This window comes from Dromiciops gliroides, chromosome 5, assembly GCF_019393635.1.
Source record: "Dromiciops gliroides isolate mDroGli1 chromosome 5, mDroGli1.pri, whole genome shotgun sequence".
NCBI lineage: Eukaryota > Metazoa > Chordata > Mammalia > Microbiotheria > Microbiotheriidae > Dromiciops > Dromiciops gliroides.
In genome coordinates, this window is record NC_057865.1 from 147592283 (window position 1) to 147611910 (window position 19628).

Sequence of the window (19628 nt, forward strand, 5' to 3'; positions counted from 1 at the left end):
ATCGATAACATTTATAAATTAACTATTTGAAGTCTATAAGATTATATAAATGTCATTAAGTTCATAACTGACATAAAAAGGGAGATTCTTGAGTTTTATCTTACAAGGTAAAGGTAAGAAACTAACCACCAGAAAATTCTAATTTGACCATTGAAAGATATAAGAAGCCAGTAGGAAAAGAAGCCCAGAGCAAGAGATAGAAAAGGAAGAAGCAGAAAAAGCAAAACTCAGTTGGAGTCAGAAGTCAGAGATGGAGGCACGTAAAAACGTTGCTTAGAAAAGATAGGGTAAAAAAGAAAAGATGAAAGGTGGCCATTGCCCAAAGGTTTCTGGTGACAGCAGGGTTCAGTACCTAGAGCCATTTCTTTATGGTGGGGTGGTCCTTCTTCCTCCCTATTCAGATTTTAATTAAGATTCTTTTCTCATTTGCCCTTCCCTCCCCAGTCCTTCCCCCTTCACCATCAATTTTATCCAAAAAGTAGATAAAGGGAACCTTGCTCTGGAGCCAGGACCTATAAAAGAGAAAAGTGGAGGAAGCACAGACTTATAAATATGGGGTCCCCCCCCCACAGCCCTTCCTCTAGAAGGACAAGGGAAACTCATACATAACTATTCTTTTTGCCTCCTTTGCTAAATATGTGGATGCCTCAGAGCTAATCCCTGGAGGTCACTTCTTGCTGGGTTACCAGATCCAATGGTCTGGAAAATAACAGGAGAGTTAATACACTTCACAGCAATATTTTCCAACAGAATATATAAGGAAAAAGATTGTAATCATCTTCTATTTATTTATTGGTTTTCCTTGTCAACATACATTCTACTTAGGAAAGAGCAGCTACTTTTTTTTGGGGGGGGGGGGTTGGAGCAATAAGGGTTAAACAACTTGCCCAGGGTCACATAGCTAGTGAGTGTCAAGTGTCTGAGGTAGAATTTGAACTCAGGTCCTCCTGAATTCAGGGCTGGTGCTTTATCCACTGTGCTACCTAGCTGCCCCCACAGCTACTTTTTAAAAGAGTAACTGTTACTAATTTATGGAACAAAAAAGCTACTTACTGGTCAGTTTAATGATTGAAGCCTTGTAGCAATGGAAAATTTGATATGCTATCTTTTACCATATACTGACAACTACAAACTGAAGTTAAACTATTAAAAATAAACAGTTTTTCATCTAAATACATCTTCACAAATACACACTGCAGAGCACAAAAACTTTCTGGGGAGGGGAGATTTAAAGCAATAAGAAATTACTGGTGGGCAACTAGGTGGCACAGTGGATAAAGCCCTGGCCCTGGATTCAGGAGGACCTGAGTCCAAATCTGGCCTCAGATACTTGACACTCACTAGCTGTGTGACCCTACATAAGTCACTTAACCCTCATTGCCCCACCAAAAAAAAAAAAAAAGAAGAAATTACTGAAAAATGACATCTACCCCATTCTCATTTTCCCCTCAGAGAATTAAGCTGCAAATTTAAGTTAACTCTTAGTTTTCTTAGTAGAGCTACACAGTGTCATTGCTATAATATTGAGGAATTTAATCTTCAGAATTTGATAGCTATATTTAAATGTAGCAGAAAAGTTGTTATTTCCGATTTGTTCCTGTGCCATGATATTGTTATTAGAGATTGAAATTTTCCAGTCTGTCTTTTGATAAGAAGATAAAAGGAAGTGATCTGAATGCTCTCTGATTATATTACTCTATCATTTAGGGAAATGGATAGGAACTCCTAAGCACCTACAAGGTGATACCACCAGAAAAATTTTCAGGCACAGTTTTAAAAATCTGGGTTACCTTTTTTCAGTTGTTATTCAGTTAAATTTAGGAAACAATTCTCATAATTCTTTCCAAAGTTCATAGAAATCATGCCTAGTAGTTTCTTCATAGAAAGGAGGCTAGGTCGCATAATCATTTAAAAAGCATGTATCTGGGGTAGCTAGGTGGTGCAGTGGATAGAGAACTGGCCCTGGATTTGGGAGGACCTGAGTTCAAATCCAACCACAAACACTTAACACTGACTAGGTGTGTGACCCTGGGCAAGTCACTTAACCCTCATTGCCCTGGGGGAAAAACATGCATCAAGTATCTAATTGAATATGGTACTTTGTTGTTCAGTACTGTCCAACTCTTCATGACCACGTGGACTATTTTGTCCTTGGGGTTTTCTTGCAAATATACCAGAGTGGTTTGCCATTTCCTTCTCCAGTGAATTAAAGCAAACAGAGGCTAAGTGATTTTCCAAGGTTCACACAGCTAGTAAGTGTCTAAGTCCAGATTTGAACTCAGGTCTTCCTGAATCCAGGACCCAATCCACTGAACCACCTTGCTGCCTGGTGCTTTACTAGGGCCTATACAAAAAAGACTCTGGAAATTCAATTCAACAATTTGCTTAGCACCTGCTATACTCCCAAGCATTGTGCTGGGTAGTGAGGATAAAAAAAAATAAATGAAATAATTTCTGACCTCAAAGATCTTAAATTCTACTGAGGAAGATATGTATATATATTACATGTGCAATATATACATATGTCTATGTATGTATAGAAGGGATTAAGAACAAAATATATACAAACCAATTTCCAGACAATATAGTACAGTGTAAATTATATTAAAGACCTGAGCAAAGAATGTTAAGAATTTTGGTTTTTATCCTACAGACAATGAAAAAAATTAAAGAAGGGAATGACATAGTCAGATCTATGATTCAGCAAGACCCAGTTAGTGGCAGTGTAAAGGATGGATCTGAAATAAAAGAGACTGGAATCAGGAAAATCAATTAGGTATATGTTATGATAGTCTAGGCAAGAGGTGACATGAGCTTGAACTAGGGTAGAGGCTGAGTGAATGGAGAGTAAGGGATGGATGCAAAAAAAATTTGTGTAGGCAGGTTCAACAAAACTTGGCAACTGATGGGAAATGGGTATTTAGAAAGAAGAAAAAGTTAGTAATGATTCCAAGACTGTTAAATCTGGTGACTGGAGGGAGGGTGGTCCCATCAACAAAAAGAAGCACTGGTTATAGGAGGGATTATTTGAAGGGAAATATAATGCATTCATAGGTTTAGACATGTTATATTTGAAATGCTTTCAGGATGTACTACTGGAGATATCTGTTAGGCAGTTGATAAAATGAAATAGCCTATATAAAACATTCTGTAAACCTTAAAGTGCTATAGAAATAAATATAAACATAAATAAACACTTTGTTATTAAAATCATTATTATCATTCTATGAAAACAAAGATCAGAAGGCAGATTTGGTCTGAATGTATAATAAATTCACTAGTCATCTTCATAGAGAGAACAACTGCACTCTTAGCAGCTGATTAGATCACTTAGAGAAAGACTACGAACCCAAAAGAGAAGCATCTAGAATTAAGCCTTGATGTGGACAGACAAACATTGGGTGAAAAGAGGATAATGATCTAGCAAAGGGGACTAAGAACAATCAAAAAGGTACTAGAATAAAGAAAAACAGAAAATGACACAAGCTAAGGAAGGAAAATGTTCAGGATGGGGTCCACAGTGTTTTTCAAAAGCTACATCAAGGTCAAGAAGGATAAAGTCTGGAAAGAGGTTACTAGATCTCATAGTTAACTCCTGATAACCTTGGAGAAAGCAACTTCAATTTGGAAACCAAATTGTAAGGGACTGAGAGAGTTGGGAAGTGCGAAAATCAAAATAATGTGTACAGATAACCATTTCTAGGAATTTTATTGTGAAAAGGAGAATAAAATAGATAATAGTAGTGTCCTGAGAGAACTGAAGGCTCAAATTATTTTGTACATGAAGGAGATATAAGCAGGTTTGTAGGTACTAGGGAAGAAACCACACTATAAAAGTAGAGCTTATAAGAAGAGAAAGCTTGTATGAGAGAAAGGGAACAATTAAAACATGAAGATCAACAGCAAAAGTAGAGGGGTGAGGAGAAGGCCTATGTCTTCATTAGAGCCTGGATCAAATTTAGAGAGAATGAAGGGTTTTAAGATCTGGATTGACAAAGGAAAGAAAGCTCACAATGGATGGTCTCAGTAAATTAAGGGAAAAAGTCCTCTGCTGAAAGTTGGTAAGGAAGAGGTGGTGTAGGAGCAGGAAAGGAGCTTTGGAATAGCCACTGCAAAGGAGCATTTAGCATCATGTGAGTAGGAATGGAGAATACAGATAGTGGGGGTTACCAAGGCTTCGGTTGTTAATGACAAATGACAAGGGCACAAATGGTACTTCACAAAAGAATATGGATGAACTAGTCAACTATAGGATTAAGAAACTATGAGGAAGGGGGCAGCTAGGTGGCGCAGTGGATAAAGCACTGGCCTTGGATTCAGGAGGACCTGAGTTCAAATCCAGCCTCAGACGCTTGACACTTACTAGCTGTGTGACCTTGGGTAAGTCACTTAACCCTCATTGCCCCACAAAAAACAAAAAAAAGAAAAAAAAAGAAACTATGAGGAAAAGCAAAGCAGGCTAGGGCAGGGGTGACTAGACAGATGGCAGAACAAGGAAAGGAGAATGGGCTGGATGTCATAGTTGAGAACAAAGAAGAGTTTTAGGAGATATAAGAAAAAGTAGAATTTTTCAAAGAGAGAACATTGTGGTTGAAGAGAATTTCAGAGTTCTTGATTAAAGTGGTAGAACAATTAATCTGACCTTGATGGTCAGATGAAGGTCATCTCTTCGTATGACACATGGAGTGGAGATGAGAGGTTATGTGAGTTTAGAAGGGAACTAAGCACAGTGGATAAAGCTCTGGTTTTGGAGTCAAGGACTTACTATCTATGGGACTCTGGGAAACTGTCTGGACCTCAGTCTATAAAATGAAGGTGTTGTACTTGACTTCTAAGGTCCTTTCTAGCTCTAAATCTATGGTTCTATGAGGCTGATGAACTGGGAAATGAGTGTAACTGATGGTACGGTACATCAGAGGAGGGGACTTGTCTACAGTTTACAATTACCTTTAGTGTGATATGTCACTTTATCATTATCATCATTGTTACCACTGCCATTGCATCATCAGTAAATTTTGTTCACTGAGCACTTAGATACCTATTTGTTATGTTAAGGGATAAAATTCTAGCTAGTCTATCTAAAATATCTAATGAGTGGTCGCCAATAAATTATAAGCTTTATCAAGAGTTAGGCTTTTAAGCATTTATTAAGGAGAATAAGAATTTGGTAAAGAGAGAGAGAAAGGCCTACATTCATCTATCAATTAAAGGGAGAGCACATTTCTAGCTCTGCTATCCACCAGAGTCCAAAGGAAAGAGAGAGAGACAGAGTGCCCGGCTCCCCCTTCCTCCTCCCACCAGCCAACGTCATTTCCTGACACCAAAAAAAGACACATGGTCCTGCCCTCAAAGACTTTCCTTTCATGGCAGAGCTCTTCTACAGTAAGTGTCCAGCAGGTAGCATCATTCCAATTGTTACAGTTACATGGTATGTAGCAGATACTATGCAAACCAATGTATGCTGACGATATCAAAATTCTAAAAGTTCATAGTCTAGAGACAAATTTTAATCAGAACAAAATGGAAAGAACACTAGACAGAGAACTAGGAGATGTGACTGGTAAACCTAGTCATGTGGTTTTGCACAAATCACTTTAGTCTCTCTGGCCTTGGCTTTCATATCAATAGATTCATTTATCAGATTCAGTTATCTCCATGGTCCTTCCTAGCCTATGATTCTAGAATACAATCAAGAGGAAGAGGGGGATGAAGATTGGATGTGAAAATCATCCCCAAATATAAATCTGTCTATGAGGATAAATCAAATGAAGTAAGAGAGTATCTTTTTTTTTTTTTTGGCAGGGCAATGAGGGTTAAGTGACTTGCTCAGGGTCACACAGCTAGTAAGTGTCAAGTATCTGAAACCAGATTTGAACTCAGGTCCTCCTGAATCCAGGGCCAGAGCTTTAACCACTGTGCCATCTAGCTGTCCCTGGAAGAGAGTATCTTTTAAAATCCTAAGAGAGTAGTCTGATAAATATCTGGGCAATCCTGTTACTTTGACAGACACAGACTGTTCCGATTTATTTAGAATGATGTAGATGCATGTGAGGGACACATACACACATGTAATGCTGTTTTTCAGTTGTTTCATTCATGACCAACTTTTTTGTAACAACATTGGGAGTTTTCCTGGCAAAGATACTAGGGTGGTTTGTTATTTCTTTCTCCAGCTTATTTTACAGATGAGGAAACTGAGGTAAATAGACTAAGTGATTTGCTCAGGATCATACAGCTAATAAGTGTCTAATAAGGCCAGATTTGAACTTGGTCTTCCTGACTCTGGGACAAGCATTCTAGACATTGTGCCACCTTCCCATAAAAAAATGTTATCTGGGGCAGCTAGGTGGCACAGTAGATAAAGCACGGACGGGCCTTGGATTCATCAGAACCTGAGTTCAAATCTGGCCTCAGACACTTGACACTTACTAGCTGTGTGACCCTGGGTAAGTCACTTAACCCTCATTGCCCTGCCCTCCCTCAACATTTTTTTTAGTTCAAGGAATAATGGGAGAAAAGATAGACTGGATACCTTCTAACATTCCTTTGATTTCTAAAATCCTGTCGTTCTATTTAGAATTAATTCCAGCCAAGGGTTAAGTGAATTTCTTCCAAACTTAAAGGATTGATTGGCTCAATTGTTGACAAATTATCTAGTATAGTATGAATGATCAATACATTCTGGTTGTGTTACCAAATAAAATAGCTAAATGCTAGCTTGACACACCTGAGAATATTTTGGAATACTCCACAAGAAAAAGTCTCAAATGTGTAGGAAAGAGAAAGCCATAGGAGTTATATATTATTCTCTGGCCAAATAGGTCTGGATTAAGTAGAATTTCCTTCATTGTGTCTATTAATTGATAAAATTTATTTTAACTTACATTTTCCAAAACCAGGATTAGTTTGATTTGGCACTTCTCTTAATTGTACCCTTGTCTCATAAAAGGCACAAACATTATTCATTTCAAAATGTCTTCTTAATGATAACAAAAGTAATACAAGCAATAACAATGCAAACAAAAATAATAATAGCATTTATATAGTGCTTTAATTTTTGCAAAGTCCTTTACAAATATTATTTTATTTTACCCTCAAAATAGCCCTAGGAAGGAATATAATTGTCTCCATTTTGCAGATGAAGAAATTTATGGGAACTGAGGTCATAAGGGTTTGCCCAGGGCCCTGTAGTTATTGACTTAGGCTAGACTTGAACTCAGGTCTTTCTGCCTCTAAATCTAGCACTCTATACACTGAAATGCCTCCCTGAAAAAGACGATATAAAGTCATCTTTTTAAAAAGAACACTCAGGGGCAGCTAGGTGGTGCAATGGATAAAGCACCAGTCCTGGATTCAGGAGGACCTGAGTTCAAATCCTGCCTCAGACACTTGACACTTACTAGCTGTGTGACCCTGGGCAAGTCACTTAACCACTATTGCCCTGCAAAACAAACAAACACAAAAAAAGAACACTCATTTCTTGTTTATAGTTCTGATTAAGAGTTGGAGAGTCCTTACTATGGTAGGCCCATGTAAATGGTTATAAATTAAAACATTCAATTTGGCCATTCTTTAGCCTCATACACTGAATAGTCTGGTCTTCATTCAACTAAGTTTTAAAAGAATGAAACCAAACCAGTTTATATAGAAACACAACTGACATTGCTTTGTGATATGCCTGATAAAGAGATTCTTAATGGGAGACACTCCTGTCCATTTTGAAAATCAATGAAATCTTCAAATGTGAACCTAAATTTCAAAGAAGAGAAATGAAATATTTTGTTTCCTGGTTTATGTAATGATCTTTTTCCCCTTAGGCCATCTAGTTTCAAAAGCCATCTTAGGAGAAGATGGATAAGGTCTCCTTTTAAATACATAGGTCTTAAAATCTAATACAGCTCCCCCTTTTAGGGGATTCACCTATAATTTCTTTTTCTTGATAATTGGGATTTGTACACTGTCCACACAGTAATGTCTATCCCAGGTATCCACTTTGTCAGGCTGCTGATACATTTCTCTTAGCAAATGATATAATCAAATGCCACAGGAGTTTCCATCCTGAGGTTGTTTTTTTTTTCTCCATGGCTTTTTATGCCACTATTTCTAGCAGAAGAAATAGTTGTGTTTTATTTCTTGTGGGGGGTTGCTCTCCTTGTCATTCTTCGAAGCTTGATTTTATTTTGGCTTGGATAGTTTTCAAATACTGAGTCCGCTGTCAGACAGGGCTACAACCATCCCCTCCTAATATTAGTCTTGCTCTTTCCTTTCAATGGAGCACACTTAGGGATGTTTGTAGCACACCCCTAGTACACTTCTTGAAGGACTCTTGAAGTTTAAAGCAGTAATATTATGTGCCCCTGTTTCATGTAATCAAGTCTTCTTTACCAAAACTTAGTCATTGCTAAGCTTCTCTCTTCTGTCATTGTATTTTCCTGTATCACATAAGATTTCACAAAGTACTTTCCTCACAATACTCCTGTGATATAGGCAGTACAGGTGTTATTATCTCCAATTTACAGATGAGGAGATGGAAAATCAGAGAAATTAGGTGACTTGCCCAGCATCACATCATTAGAGCAAGATCCTCTGCCTCCATGCTAAGTAGTCTTCTTGCCTCTTTAAGATGATCAGAGTTCTTTATTACCTCAATATCTGCTTCTGAGTTCTAGCTTTTCTTTCAGATGCTTTAATATGCTCGCTTCCTTTTTCCTTACCACAGAGCCTTTTATTCTGATGACCTATTTCAGAACCACAGAACTGATTGCAATTAGTGGACAATAATGATATAAAATACATTCTATTGGAGTTCTGAATGCTAACCCTAACTCTGCCACTATGGCCTTAGGCAAATCATTTAACATTAGCTTCTTCATCCATAAAAATGAGGATGTTGGGCCAAAAGATCTTTAAGATTCCCTCTGGCTCTGACTTCCTATAATCCTGGAATTCTGGAAAACTTCATCAGGCTTATAAATTGTATCCTTTCCCCATGGAGATTAGCTGGATAGTCCCTATACTTTATAGGATTTTGTTTCATTAGAGTAGGGGAGAATCCCATGTGTAAAAGATACACAATGAAGTCTTTATGCCAGCATCAAAATCTCTCTATTAAAAAATGGATTGCTTTCTTTAGTTCTGCCTTGCTGAAATTGGTGACATATTGTTGCTATTTACACTGGCTGGAAAAGGATTTTCTTTTTTCTTAAAAGAGAATTCATCCTGTTGTATTTAAACAGGGAGCAAGAATACAAAGGACATGTAATCAATCAATAAGCATTTATTATGCACTTGCTCTGTACCAGGCACTCTGCAATGGTGATGCTGATGGGACCAAATCATTGTACTGTCCCAAGTTTCCAAATCTTAGGGAAGTTTTGATCAAGCTAGCTTTGGGAACTAAATGACATTACTGGTTAAGGTGTGCATAGAAGGATTTGGAATGTTGTGGTATTTCTTTCACAATGTCCTGATAGTTTTTTGAGATCAATATTGTAGTTGTGTTACATTGAGCATCTCCCTCCCTCTTCCAATTTATTAACTTCATCTTGATATAACTTAGTAAGAGTGGAGTTCAGCTCCTTTCTCCCTCTTCATATCAAGTAAAAATGCCAGTCAATTCATAATGATAAGAAAGGATTCAAATTAATTAGAGTTGTTTGTTGACCCCCAAAGTTCAAGTATTTTCTGAATTTTCCCCATTTTACACCATCCTTATTGACATTCTGTTAAACCCATTGAATTAGAATTCTACCGAAGACTGTTTTCTCTTCACACCAGTGTGACCTTCCATTGTTCTCTCCATGGTTTATCTCTTCCCGCCACACGAAGAAGTGAGCTATACCACAGGCTACAACTATGGGAATAAGTTGTATTGGTTTCCCCCCCTTTCATTTAGAACTTTCCTCACTGAAAAAGATTTCAAAGTCACATATATAAATTGTAACACATTGGCCTCCAGAAATATCACTTACTGGGTCCTATCTTTGTACTATTAAAACTGCAATTACAAACCTTTTATTTTCATGTTCTCAAACAGATAGAATTCTGGTTAACTTTTTATTGCATAATAATTATCATCATCATTCTTTTAAAGTACAAGACAATATAAGAACCTTGTTAGCATTTTTATTATGGGAAAAATCTATTAAATGCACAACTCGCCACACACTCGCACAACACATACTATGTGTGTTTATAGTCTCTGTTCTTTTTCACAGATGTTCACTTAAAAACTGCTCTGTGTTATGAAATACAGTATGTTTTGACACACAAATTAATATATTTTTCAACACCTCTTCAACTGACAAATTACTTGTGTCATTTTTAAAGGCAAAAAAGTTTATAAATCACTCATTTAAAATAACTTGTAAATTTATTTCACTGCTTGAAAATTCAATCTACATTAAAGAGACCTAGACTTTCTAGCAAGTGGAACATACTGTCTCACAGTGAAAACTTTAACATAAACAGTGCAGAAAAAAGCACTTTGCAAAGATGAAAGTACTAAATAAATGTGAGGTCTTTTTGGCTCTCCATCCAGAAAAAGGGTTGACAATGCATGAGTAGAGTCTAATTTCTCCCTGAGCCTTCTTCACAACTCCTCCATTCAAGGTGTTATGAGTTCCATCTGAGCAAAGAATCCCCTACCTGGACTTAGTGTTCTCATCAGTTGTCAGCAAAAGTAGCTTACGACAATAAGAGTAAAACCAAAGGGTCTCCAGTCCTTCTTAGCCTTCCCTGGGGTAAGTCCCAACCATGCTCATCTTGAATTCTGAATCTTGGAGATGTACATAATCAAAGTAGCCAAAGTCTGGGGCCATTTGACTGGTGGAAAGGAAGAATGGAAAAGGGAGGAAAATGGCCTCTCTCTCCTCTTTCCCTATCACGGCGTCATCTAAACAAGGGCATAAAAAGTCTAACTTGGGTCAGGCTTCTCCTTCTGACTAGAGGAACTAGTTTCAAGTTCATATCTGAAATCTAAATTTGAGCAAAGTAAAAACAGTATAGGGGGAAGGAAGAATTGAAAGGGGAACTGTTAATTCCTTAGGCATATTTACCATCTTCCAAATGGTCTAAGAATTTTGTCCCACTCATTGACAGGCAGTTTAGCCTAGTATATAGAGAGCAGACCTCCGAATCAGAAAGACCTGAGTTCAAGTCCCACGCTTTATATATATTGGCTATGTGAATTAAACAAATTGGTTAACTTTTCAGTGTCCTGGATAACTCTCTCATACTATCTGAAACTAAAATGTAAGGTTAGGAGTCTTCTCACTGAGTGTTCTCCTTATCAATAAAATCACAGCTTGACCATGAAAAAGGAGAAAAAAAAAAACCCTATTGGTTGGAAAGTACCTTTCTGGGAAAACAGTGATAGCAAATCATGAACTAGTGCCAAGAAGGAATTCTAAAGAGCTAGATTAAGGGACTCGCTGAGTTGTAAAACAGCCTATACTATGAACCAATGAAAATGATGAGTGTTCCTGTTTGTCAAAGATATGTGGCTTCACTTCTAGCGTTGGCATGCTAAGAGTTTAAAATTAGGCTCATCAGCCTTTTTCCCCTCTTACTTGAACTCCAATAATGTAACAACGTCCAGTAATATCAGTAGAAGTAGTGGTGTATTTTAACTTTTCCTAATGTGTTCTCCCTTTTCAGTCTCATTTTCACATAAACAATATCATTTTGTAATTTTAGAAAAGGATCTGGCCAGCAGAACATTAGAACAAGAAGGTTATCTCATCCATTCTCAACACATTCATATTTGTATGGTGCTTTACACACATTGTGTTGTTTGAGCTTCAAAAGCATCTTGATGGGCAATTAGGTAGTGCAAGTATTATTATCTCCATTTCATTGGGGAAGAAAGTGAGACCAAGTGGGGCTAAATCACTTGCCCAAGGTTGCATGGCTAATAAATGGCAGAGCCAGTGGAAGAGTCCTAGAGCCCACATCTCCTGATTCTACTACCAGGGAGGTTTCCACTATAGCCCTTGAGAAAAAATCTGGCATTGTTAGGTGAGGGAAAAGTGAAGAAGCAATTAATGTAACCTTGGCTCTTCTACCTTTGCCAGAGAGGTTTGCCCTTTGACTTTTGTCAGATGCTTACAATGGCATGATTGTGGTTAACTTGGCTTTCACTTGCCTCTCAGTGGATGGCCTCAATTTAGTAATCCACACTGGATTTATGCAAAAACTTCAGTGACATCTGGAGATTTAAGCTAAGGAAAAATTCAACAGCCTAAATTCAAAAGGGTGCATGTATCCCATGACATTTGCTCTTCAGTTTACACTGGTTACATATTTGCCTCTAGAACTAATTTAAGATATTATTACAGCCTGTAAAGCATTACAAGATTGAGTTATTGTCTGCCTAAAAAACACTTAATCTAACCAAAGAAAACTATCTTATTATTCTCTAATCAATAACTTAAGAGGATAAAAGCTAGGACCAAAATTCCTAAAGGTATGATATTCACTTTTCATCCTTATTCAAGAGAGATACAGTTTATTAACCTACAGGGCTAACTAGAGAGCCATCTTTTCTCCAGGGTAGGGATGGATCAGATAGTAGGAATAATCAAATTCTTTCCTTTTGTGGATTGGCTTATGGACATTTTTTCTCTTTCAATGTGTATGTATGTATGTATGTATGTATGATATATGTACAGATATTATATATATATATAATTTTATATATTGTTTTTCTATATTGTATAGAGAGACATTTTTAGATATTGGAAACAAAAAAAGAATGTAGTTTTAAGCCTTTTCCTCAATGTATGTGTAACATACTAATTTCCATATCAGGTTAAGAAAGAGTTAATGAACAGTGACTTGTTTCTTCTACACTAGGAAAGCTGATAATTATTTGGAGGAGGAGGTCAGGGATCTCCTAACAGCATCTAAAATACATGCTTTTCATATATAGTTTCCAGTGCTAGACGAACATAGTTAGCTTCTAAAAAATATTTTTGGAGCAAGTAAAAATATTTTCAGGCAAGTTTGGTGCAGCAGAAAGAGCACTGAATTTTCAGTCAAAGGATCTAGAACTGAATCCTCATTCTCCTCCTTTCTACCTCAGTGATCTTGAACAACTTACTTCATGAGAAGCTATGGAAAGATCACTGGAACTGAATCAAAGAAACTGGGTTTGCATCCCAGGTTCACAACTTACTGTCTAGGGAACTTGAGCACCTCCATTTTTCAGTGTTTCATATGTAAGAGAGGATGAAGGAATGGAACAAGATAAGAAGTTCATAATTTTTTTGAGTCATGGTTCCCTATAGTAATCTGAAACCTATGGACCCTTCTCAGAATGTTTTTTGTTTTTTAAATGGAGGTGGTAAACTTCATTTAGGGGTTAGTGGAAACAATAGAGTAATCTTCCTCATCCAAGTTTACAATGCTGCTGAAATCTAGGCACAGACTTGTTCTTTTTTTTTTTTTTTTTTTTTTTGGCAAGGCAATAAGGGTTAAGTGACTTGACCAGGGTCAGACAACTAGTAAGTGTCAAGTGTCTGAGACTGGATATGAAATCAGGTCCACCTGAATGTAGGGCCGGTGCTTTATCCACTGAGTCACCTAGCTGCCCCCTAGCCACAGACTTCTTGAAGGCCACAGACCCCAGGTTAACAAACAATGGATTTATTAGACAATCATTAAGGTACCTTTAACTCTCTTGGGGGGTAGCTAGACCTGGAGCAAAGAAGAGTTATATTCAAATCCTATCTGAAACATTTACTAGCCATATAACCCTGAAAAAGTCACTAAACTCCTCTTCGCCTCCTAATTTGTTAAATGGGAATAAACTCCTAACTCACAGGATTGATATGAGGGCCAATGTATGTAAACATGAGAAACCCACCTCTCATTTCACTGAAAAAAATGAGGCCATTTACCCACAGTTACCTCTTTACCCCCTTCTAATTTATATCACTCAGATGCTCCCCCCCACTATCTCTTCCTTTACCCTTGTCTCACATGAAAAGGTGACCCTTCTTGATGAGGCAAACCCTGCTTTATGTATAATTGATCCCATTCCCTTTTATCTTCTCCAAAAGATCATCCCATATATCCCCCTTCATTCTCATTCATTTTGAATATCTCTCAACCTACTGGCTGCTTCCTTGCTGCCCCAGATCACACTTGCATCTCCCCCATCTTCCAAAACAAACAAACAAAAACCCCTCCCTTGATCTTTCCATCCCTACTAGCTATCACTCAACATGTCTTTTCTCTTTCATGACTAAAGTCCTCGAGAAAAAGGTATACAATTAATTGGTGTCTCCACTTCCTTTCCTCTTTTTTTTTTTAACTCTCCGCAGTCTGGCTGCTGTTTGTATCTCAATTGAAACTGCCTTCTGCAAAGTTACCAGTGATATCTTATTTGCCAAATCTAATGGTATTTTCCCAACCTTCATCTTTCTTAACCTTTGTGCAGTCTTTGACATTAGCAGTCATTTTTTTCTCCTTGATACCCTCTTTCTCTCCATTTTCAGGACATTGCTTTTGTCTAGTTCTCCTCCTACTTGAAGATTGTTCAATCTCCTCTGCTGCAACTTTATCCAAGTTGTGCTTGCACATTATTGGTGCTCCTGATGCCATCTTGGGACCTCTTCTCTTCCACTTGTAGATTAGTTATCTTAGTAATCTCATTAGCTTCCATCTGTTCAATTGTCATACTCAACAAATGATACTAAAATATATTATTTAACCATTCCTAACCTCCCTCCTGAACTCCAGGTTCTTATCTCTAACTGTCTAACAGACATCGTGAACAGGATGCTCTGTAGACATCTTAAATTCAACATGTTCAAAACTGTACTAATTATCCCTTCCTCAAATCTCACCTTTTTCCAACTTTTGATTTTACTGTTAAGAGTATAAACATCTTCCCAGTCAACTAGGTTTGTGCCCTAGCTGTCAATCTTGACTCTTCATTCTCTGTCCCACCCCAAATTTAATCTATTGTCAAGTCATTCTTCACAACATCTCTTGTATCTGTCATCTGACCATGCCACCACCCTGATGCAATCCTTCATTATCTTATGACTGAACTATTGCAATAGTTTGTTTGCTGTCTCTGCCTCAACATTCTCCACTTCAATCCAGCCTTTAACTCAGCAATCCAAGTGTTCTTCTGCAAGTACAGATCAGATCTGTCACCCCCTCATTCAGTGAGCTCTAGCAGGTCCACATTACCTCCAGGATCAAAATCCTGTTTGACTTTTAAAGACCTTCATAACCTGGCTCTTTCCTAATATTCCAGTCTTCTTACACCTTAACTCCCTTTTACTTCCCGTGATAGTGGCCTCCTTACTGTTCCTCACACAAGACACTCCATCTCCTGACCCTTAATTCTCTCAATATCTCCACTTTCTGGCGTCCTTGGCTTCCTTCAAGCCTCAACTAAAAACTCTTCTGTAAGGGGCCTTAGCTGGTACCCCTTAATGGCAGTGCCTTCCCTCTGGGATCAGTCTCCAAATTAGCCCGTATAAATCTTATTTATACATCATTGTTTATGGTTGTCTCTCCATTACATTGTGAGCTCCTTGAAGGCAAGAACTATTTGAGTCTTTCTTTGTATCCCCAGTGCTTAACACAGTTCCTGGAATATAGTTGGTGAGTAATAAATGCTTTTTCACTTGATTTGTTCATTAAAACACTTTCCACATTTTAAAGTGCTATAAAAATCAGTGATGAAGATGATAATTTTGGCGATGATGATGACAACGACGATGATGATGATATGATAATGGCAGTGATGACCATAAAACAAGTGTACAGGTCCTGAAGCAGTGTTCAAAATCGGGGAGGGGGAAGAAAAAGAGAAAGATTCTTGGTAATGGACTTGCACTGAAAATATATATATATATTTCCTCACCATCAAAATTTATTATTACATATGGGCTTTTTAGATCTGAACATGTTATGATTGGTTGCCACTAAAACAGAAATAGCCCTGATAACTAAATACACAAACTGATCATTTGACTTCCAGAGAAGTTAGACATTCTCTAAATGTGAGTGGTCAATTAAATCTGCTCTTTCATATTTGGCAAATTACATTGGAGATTAGTCTAGATACATTTAAACTATAAGTACTAGAGGACAATTAAAGGTGAAAAGGTAACATTCTACACTTTCTAATTAAGTTCATAATATATAATGTAAAATGTCTTGTTGATATCATTAAGCTCATAAAAATGGAAAACCTTTTAAAATATGGCCATCCTTTAGAAGGACCTTTTATACCACATTTATTAACAAAACAGCAAATGTTGTTGCTTTTGATTTAATTTGATTCTGTAAATAATGTGATTCAATTCTGTAACACAAGTATTGTATTTTCAGTGATATACTGTATTAGTAAATAAAATTATTTTCCCATATGTCTTGTCTAGATTTTTAAAAAATCAAATAAAATGAATAAATTTCAAATAAAGGCTTAAACACATTCATGGATATGTACTTCTCTACAAATAAAGAAATGTTTCTACTATCATTTCATTTTAAGAGATGCCCTAACATTTCACTATAATATCTGAAAAAAGGTTTATGTCAAATTCTTGAGAACATTTCTTTACAATTCTTTACTATTCTAGAGCAAAGGATACTCATTTTTAAAATCTAAGGTTTTTTCTTATGTTTGATGGTTATTCTTTATAAAATACTAAAAGCAACCTCAAAATATTAAACCCTGAGCAAAAGGGAAAAGAATACATTTCAAAGTCAAACCCAGATTGCTATGAACTGAAGCTCTGTGAACTTTCTCCAAAAACGACTTCCCTTTCTGGTATCATAGTAAGGTTTGGATTTAATATATAAAACCTTATAAACATATGGTCAAAATATCTTTATGCAAGCTTAGTTTCAGTGGCTTGAATGATGAATCCTATTTGAATCACCAAACCTAAATAGGTCAGTTAACTGAGAGAAATTAGATTAGTTTTGCAGGGTCAAATCTTTCCCCAAACATCTGCATCCCGCATGTCCTTTTTCTCTTCAGGGTCAAACCAAGGATAGGAATCAAGAGCAACTCTATTTGAGTTTCTATAATACACACATTCATTTCAAAGGTCTAATTTTTTCAGCATAAATTTTAAGGTATACCATATTTGAAACTGCCATTAAAGTTGACAGCAGTTCAGGAAAAGTGTCATGGGAAGCTGCAGAGAAAATATCTTTTTTTTTCTGTGAGAAGACACAGAAAATCTCTTGTAGAGATTTTGAAATTCCCAAATCCGTGTATACATGCCCATTTTTGGTACCTTTCCAATACAGGTATTTAGACTAAATAGCATAATCAGTCAACTGGGACACTTTTTATATAAAAAATTTACTTTCACGCAATTTTATTCTAAAGGAGATGCCCCCTTCTCATATCAAAAAAATAATATATAGGATGATATAGGAGAAAAATAAAACATTGACAAGATACCCCGATATCCATATGTCAACTTGCCTTGTAAATTCAAACTCTGAAGCCCTGCTCTCCAGAACACACTGCCTGGCTCTTAGGATAAACTATAAAATCTTGAAGCTAACACCTTTGAAAAATCAAAAAAATAAGAGGGAATACAAATGAGAAAGTCAAACTATCTGAAATACATTCGTTATATTGACATTCTACCAGCGTTTTTGGAACCAGACTCAACTTTATCCAATGTATCCTTGACAGGAGTGGGCCAAAGAACTAAGGGTAATCGCAGGCTTGGTATTTGCAAAAGAAGGTGTCGGAGTAGAAGGGGGATTCCAAGAGTCATTGGTTAATATCAGTCAAAAGGAAGGGAGAGCATAAGAGAAAAGCAGAGTTTTACTTATAAACTCTTCAAAGTAACTAAGAAACCACTTTATTCTTTACTTCTGGAGTAAAAGTCTCACTAATGCTCAGAATTGCATTTTTAACTTCTATTTACTTCACTTATCCGGAGCCTGACACAAGTAGGCAAAGATCTTCCAGAGTATGCAAATGGAATTCGATTTTTGCTTTCTACCTCCCTACTTCCCAAGATGTAGTTATGAGAGAAAGTGAACCTTCTCCCAAGACCTCTTTCTCCCTCTTGGTGGGGGTTGGGGGAGAAAGGATATTTTGACAGCTCTAAGGCAGGAATTGTAAACTTGACATTGGGAAATCTCCAAGGAACTCTTCATTTGTTGTCATTTAAAAGACTGAAACCACTACAGAATTTTCTAGTGTTCGAGGTAGACCAAGGATTTTTTTTTAACAACCCTGGGGCAGATGGACCAACACCAGCACTCACAGGTTCCAGCTGCCCTCCAGCAGTGGCAGAACCATAGTCCAGGAAGACACCAAAAAGTAGGCTGATGAACACAATTTCAAGACCAAAACCTCCAGAAGAGCCTCCCCAAATTCTCTGTCCTCACCCCCTTGACTCTCACCCCCTAAGATTTCTTCAATCTAATGATTTCATTGACTCTTCTTTCACATTTACAAACCGACTCTTCCCAGCAACTGACTTGCAGCTAGCTGGTCCCTTCAGGTGGCTTTCCCCTGGACTTCTTTAAGGCACCCAAACGCCACGGGATGGTTTGCCATCAGATGAGGTGGGGGGTATGCCTCCTGAGCACTGGCCTTGTCCACCTCCCTCGTCAAGCCTTGTCCGATTAAACTTAATCTCCATAAAGAGAAACATCTCATCATCTCCTCTCACCCAATGCCCCCTTCCGGGCTCTGTCACTTCCCTCCCCGGACACCTCGAGTTCCCTCCCCTCCTGTAAGAGAGGGGGGCGGGCGGGCACTTACCGGAGGTGAGCTGCATCCAAGCACAGATTTTATAGACGGTGGCCGTGTTGCAGAAGAAGAAGAGGGTAAAGCAGACGATGCAGGCGATGATGAGCATCATGGAGAGCCCGATGAAGAAGGAGGCAGCTTTGAAGGCGCTGGAGGGCAGGGTGGAGAAGTCTGTGAAGCTGCCCCGGCAGGTCAGTTCCCGGGAGAAGCCGTTCCCGATGCAGTAGTGGAAGAGCCCGAAATAGCCCGCTTGAGGAGTGTCCACACCGTCCCCGATCCAGTAGGGCTGGATGAAGCACACCACGTTGACGATGGCAAAGCAGATGGTGAAGATGGCCCAGAGCACGCCAATGGCCCGGGAGTTCCGTACATAGTTGGTGTGATAGAGCTTAGCAGCCTCCTGAGCTGGGAGCATAACGGCGGCGGCGGCTGCTGCTGCTGCTGCTCCTGGCATTCTCCTCCTCCACCACCACCGCCACCTCCTCTTCCTCCTCCTCCTCTTTCTCCCCCTCCCCTCACCTCTTTATGCACAGGAGACACACACGTCCACACACATCCACACACGGAGCAGCGCCGTACCTCCAATGCTCCAGCCTCAGCCTAGCAGCGCCAGTTTGAGAGTCTGCATCCTCCCTCCCGGAAGGAGACAGGGGGGAGGGCTGAGCATCCCCCCTTTTGCTCGTCCTGATCTTCCTCCTGTCCTCCGCTTCTCCAGCCCAGCTCAGCTCCACTCCACCCCTCCACCCCCAACCTCCACCTCGGTTTTCTCCACTCCGCTCGCTTTTCTGATTCCAGCTGCCCGAGGTGATTGCTCCCGCAGCTGATGCTGTTGTTGCTGCAGCTGCTGCAGCTGCTGCAGCAGAAGGTGGCA

General features: G+C 38.4%; 1 protein-coding gene across 3 annotated transcripts in view; it reads right to left on the reverse strand.

Moving 5' to 3' along the window:
* Window positions 1-19227, reverse strand: part of LHFPL3 (LHFPL tetraspan subfamily member 3) — a 774666-nt gene extending 755439 nt beyond the window's left edge. For all 3 annotated transcript variants that reach the window (XM_043966686.1, XM_043966688.1, XM_043966687.1), the window contains exon 1: window positions 18770-19227. In XM_043966686.1, the coding sequence (XP_043822621.1) occupies window positions 18770-19211 (442 nt within the window). In that variant the 5' untranslated portion in view covers window positions 19212-19227. The remainder of the gene's footprint in view (window positions 1-18769) is intronic.
* Window positions 19228-19628: the final 401 nt, after the last annotated feature.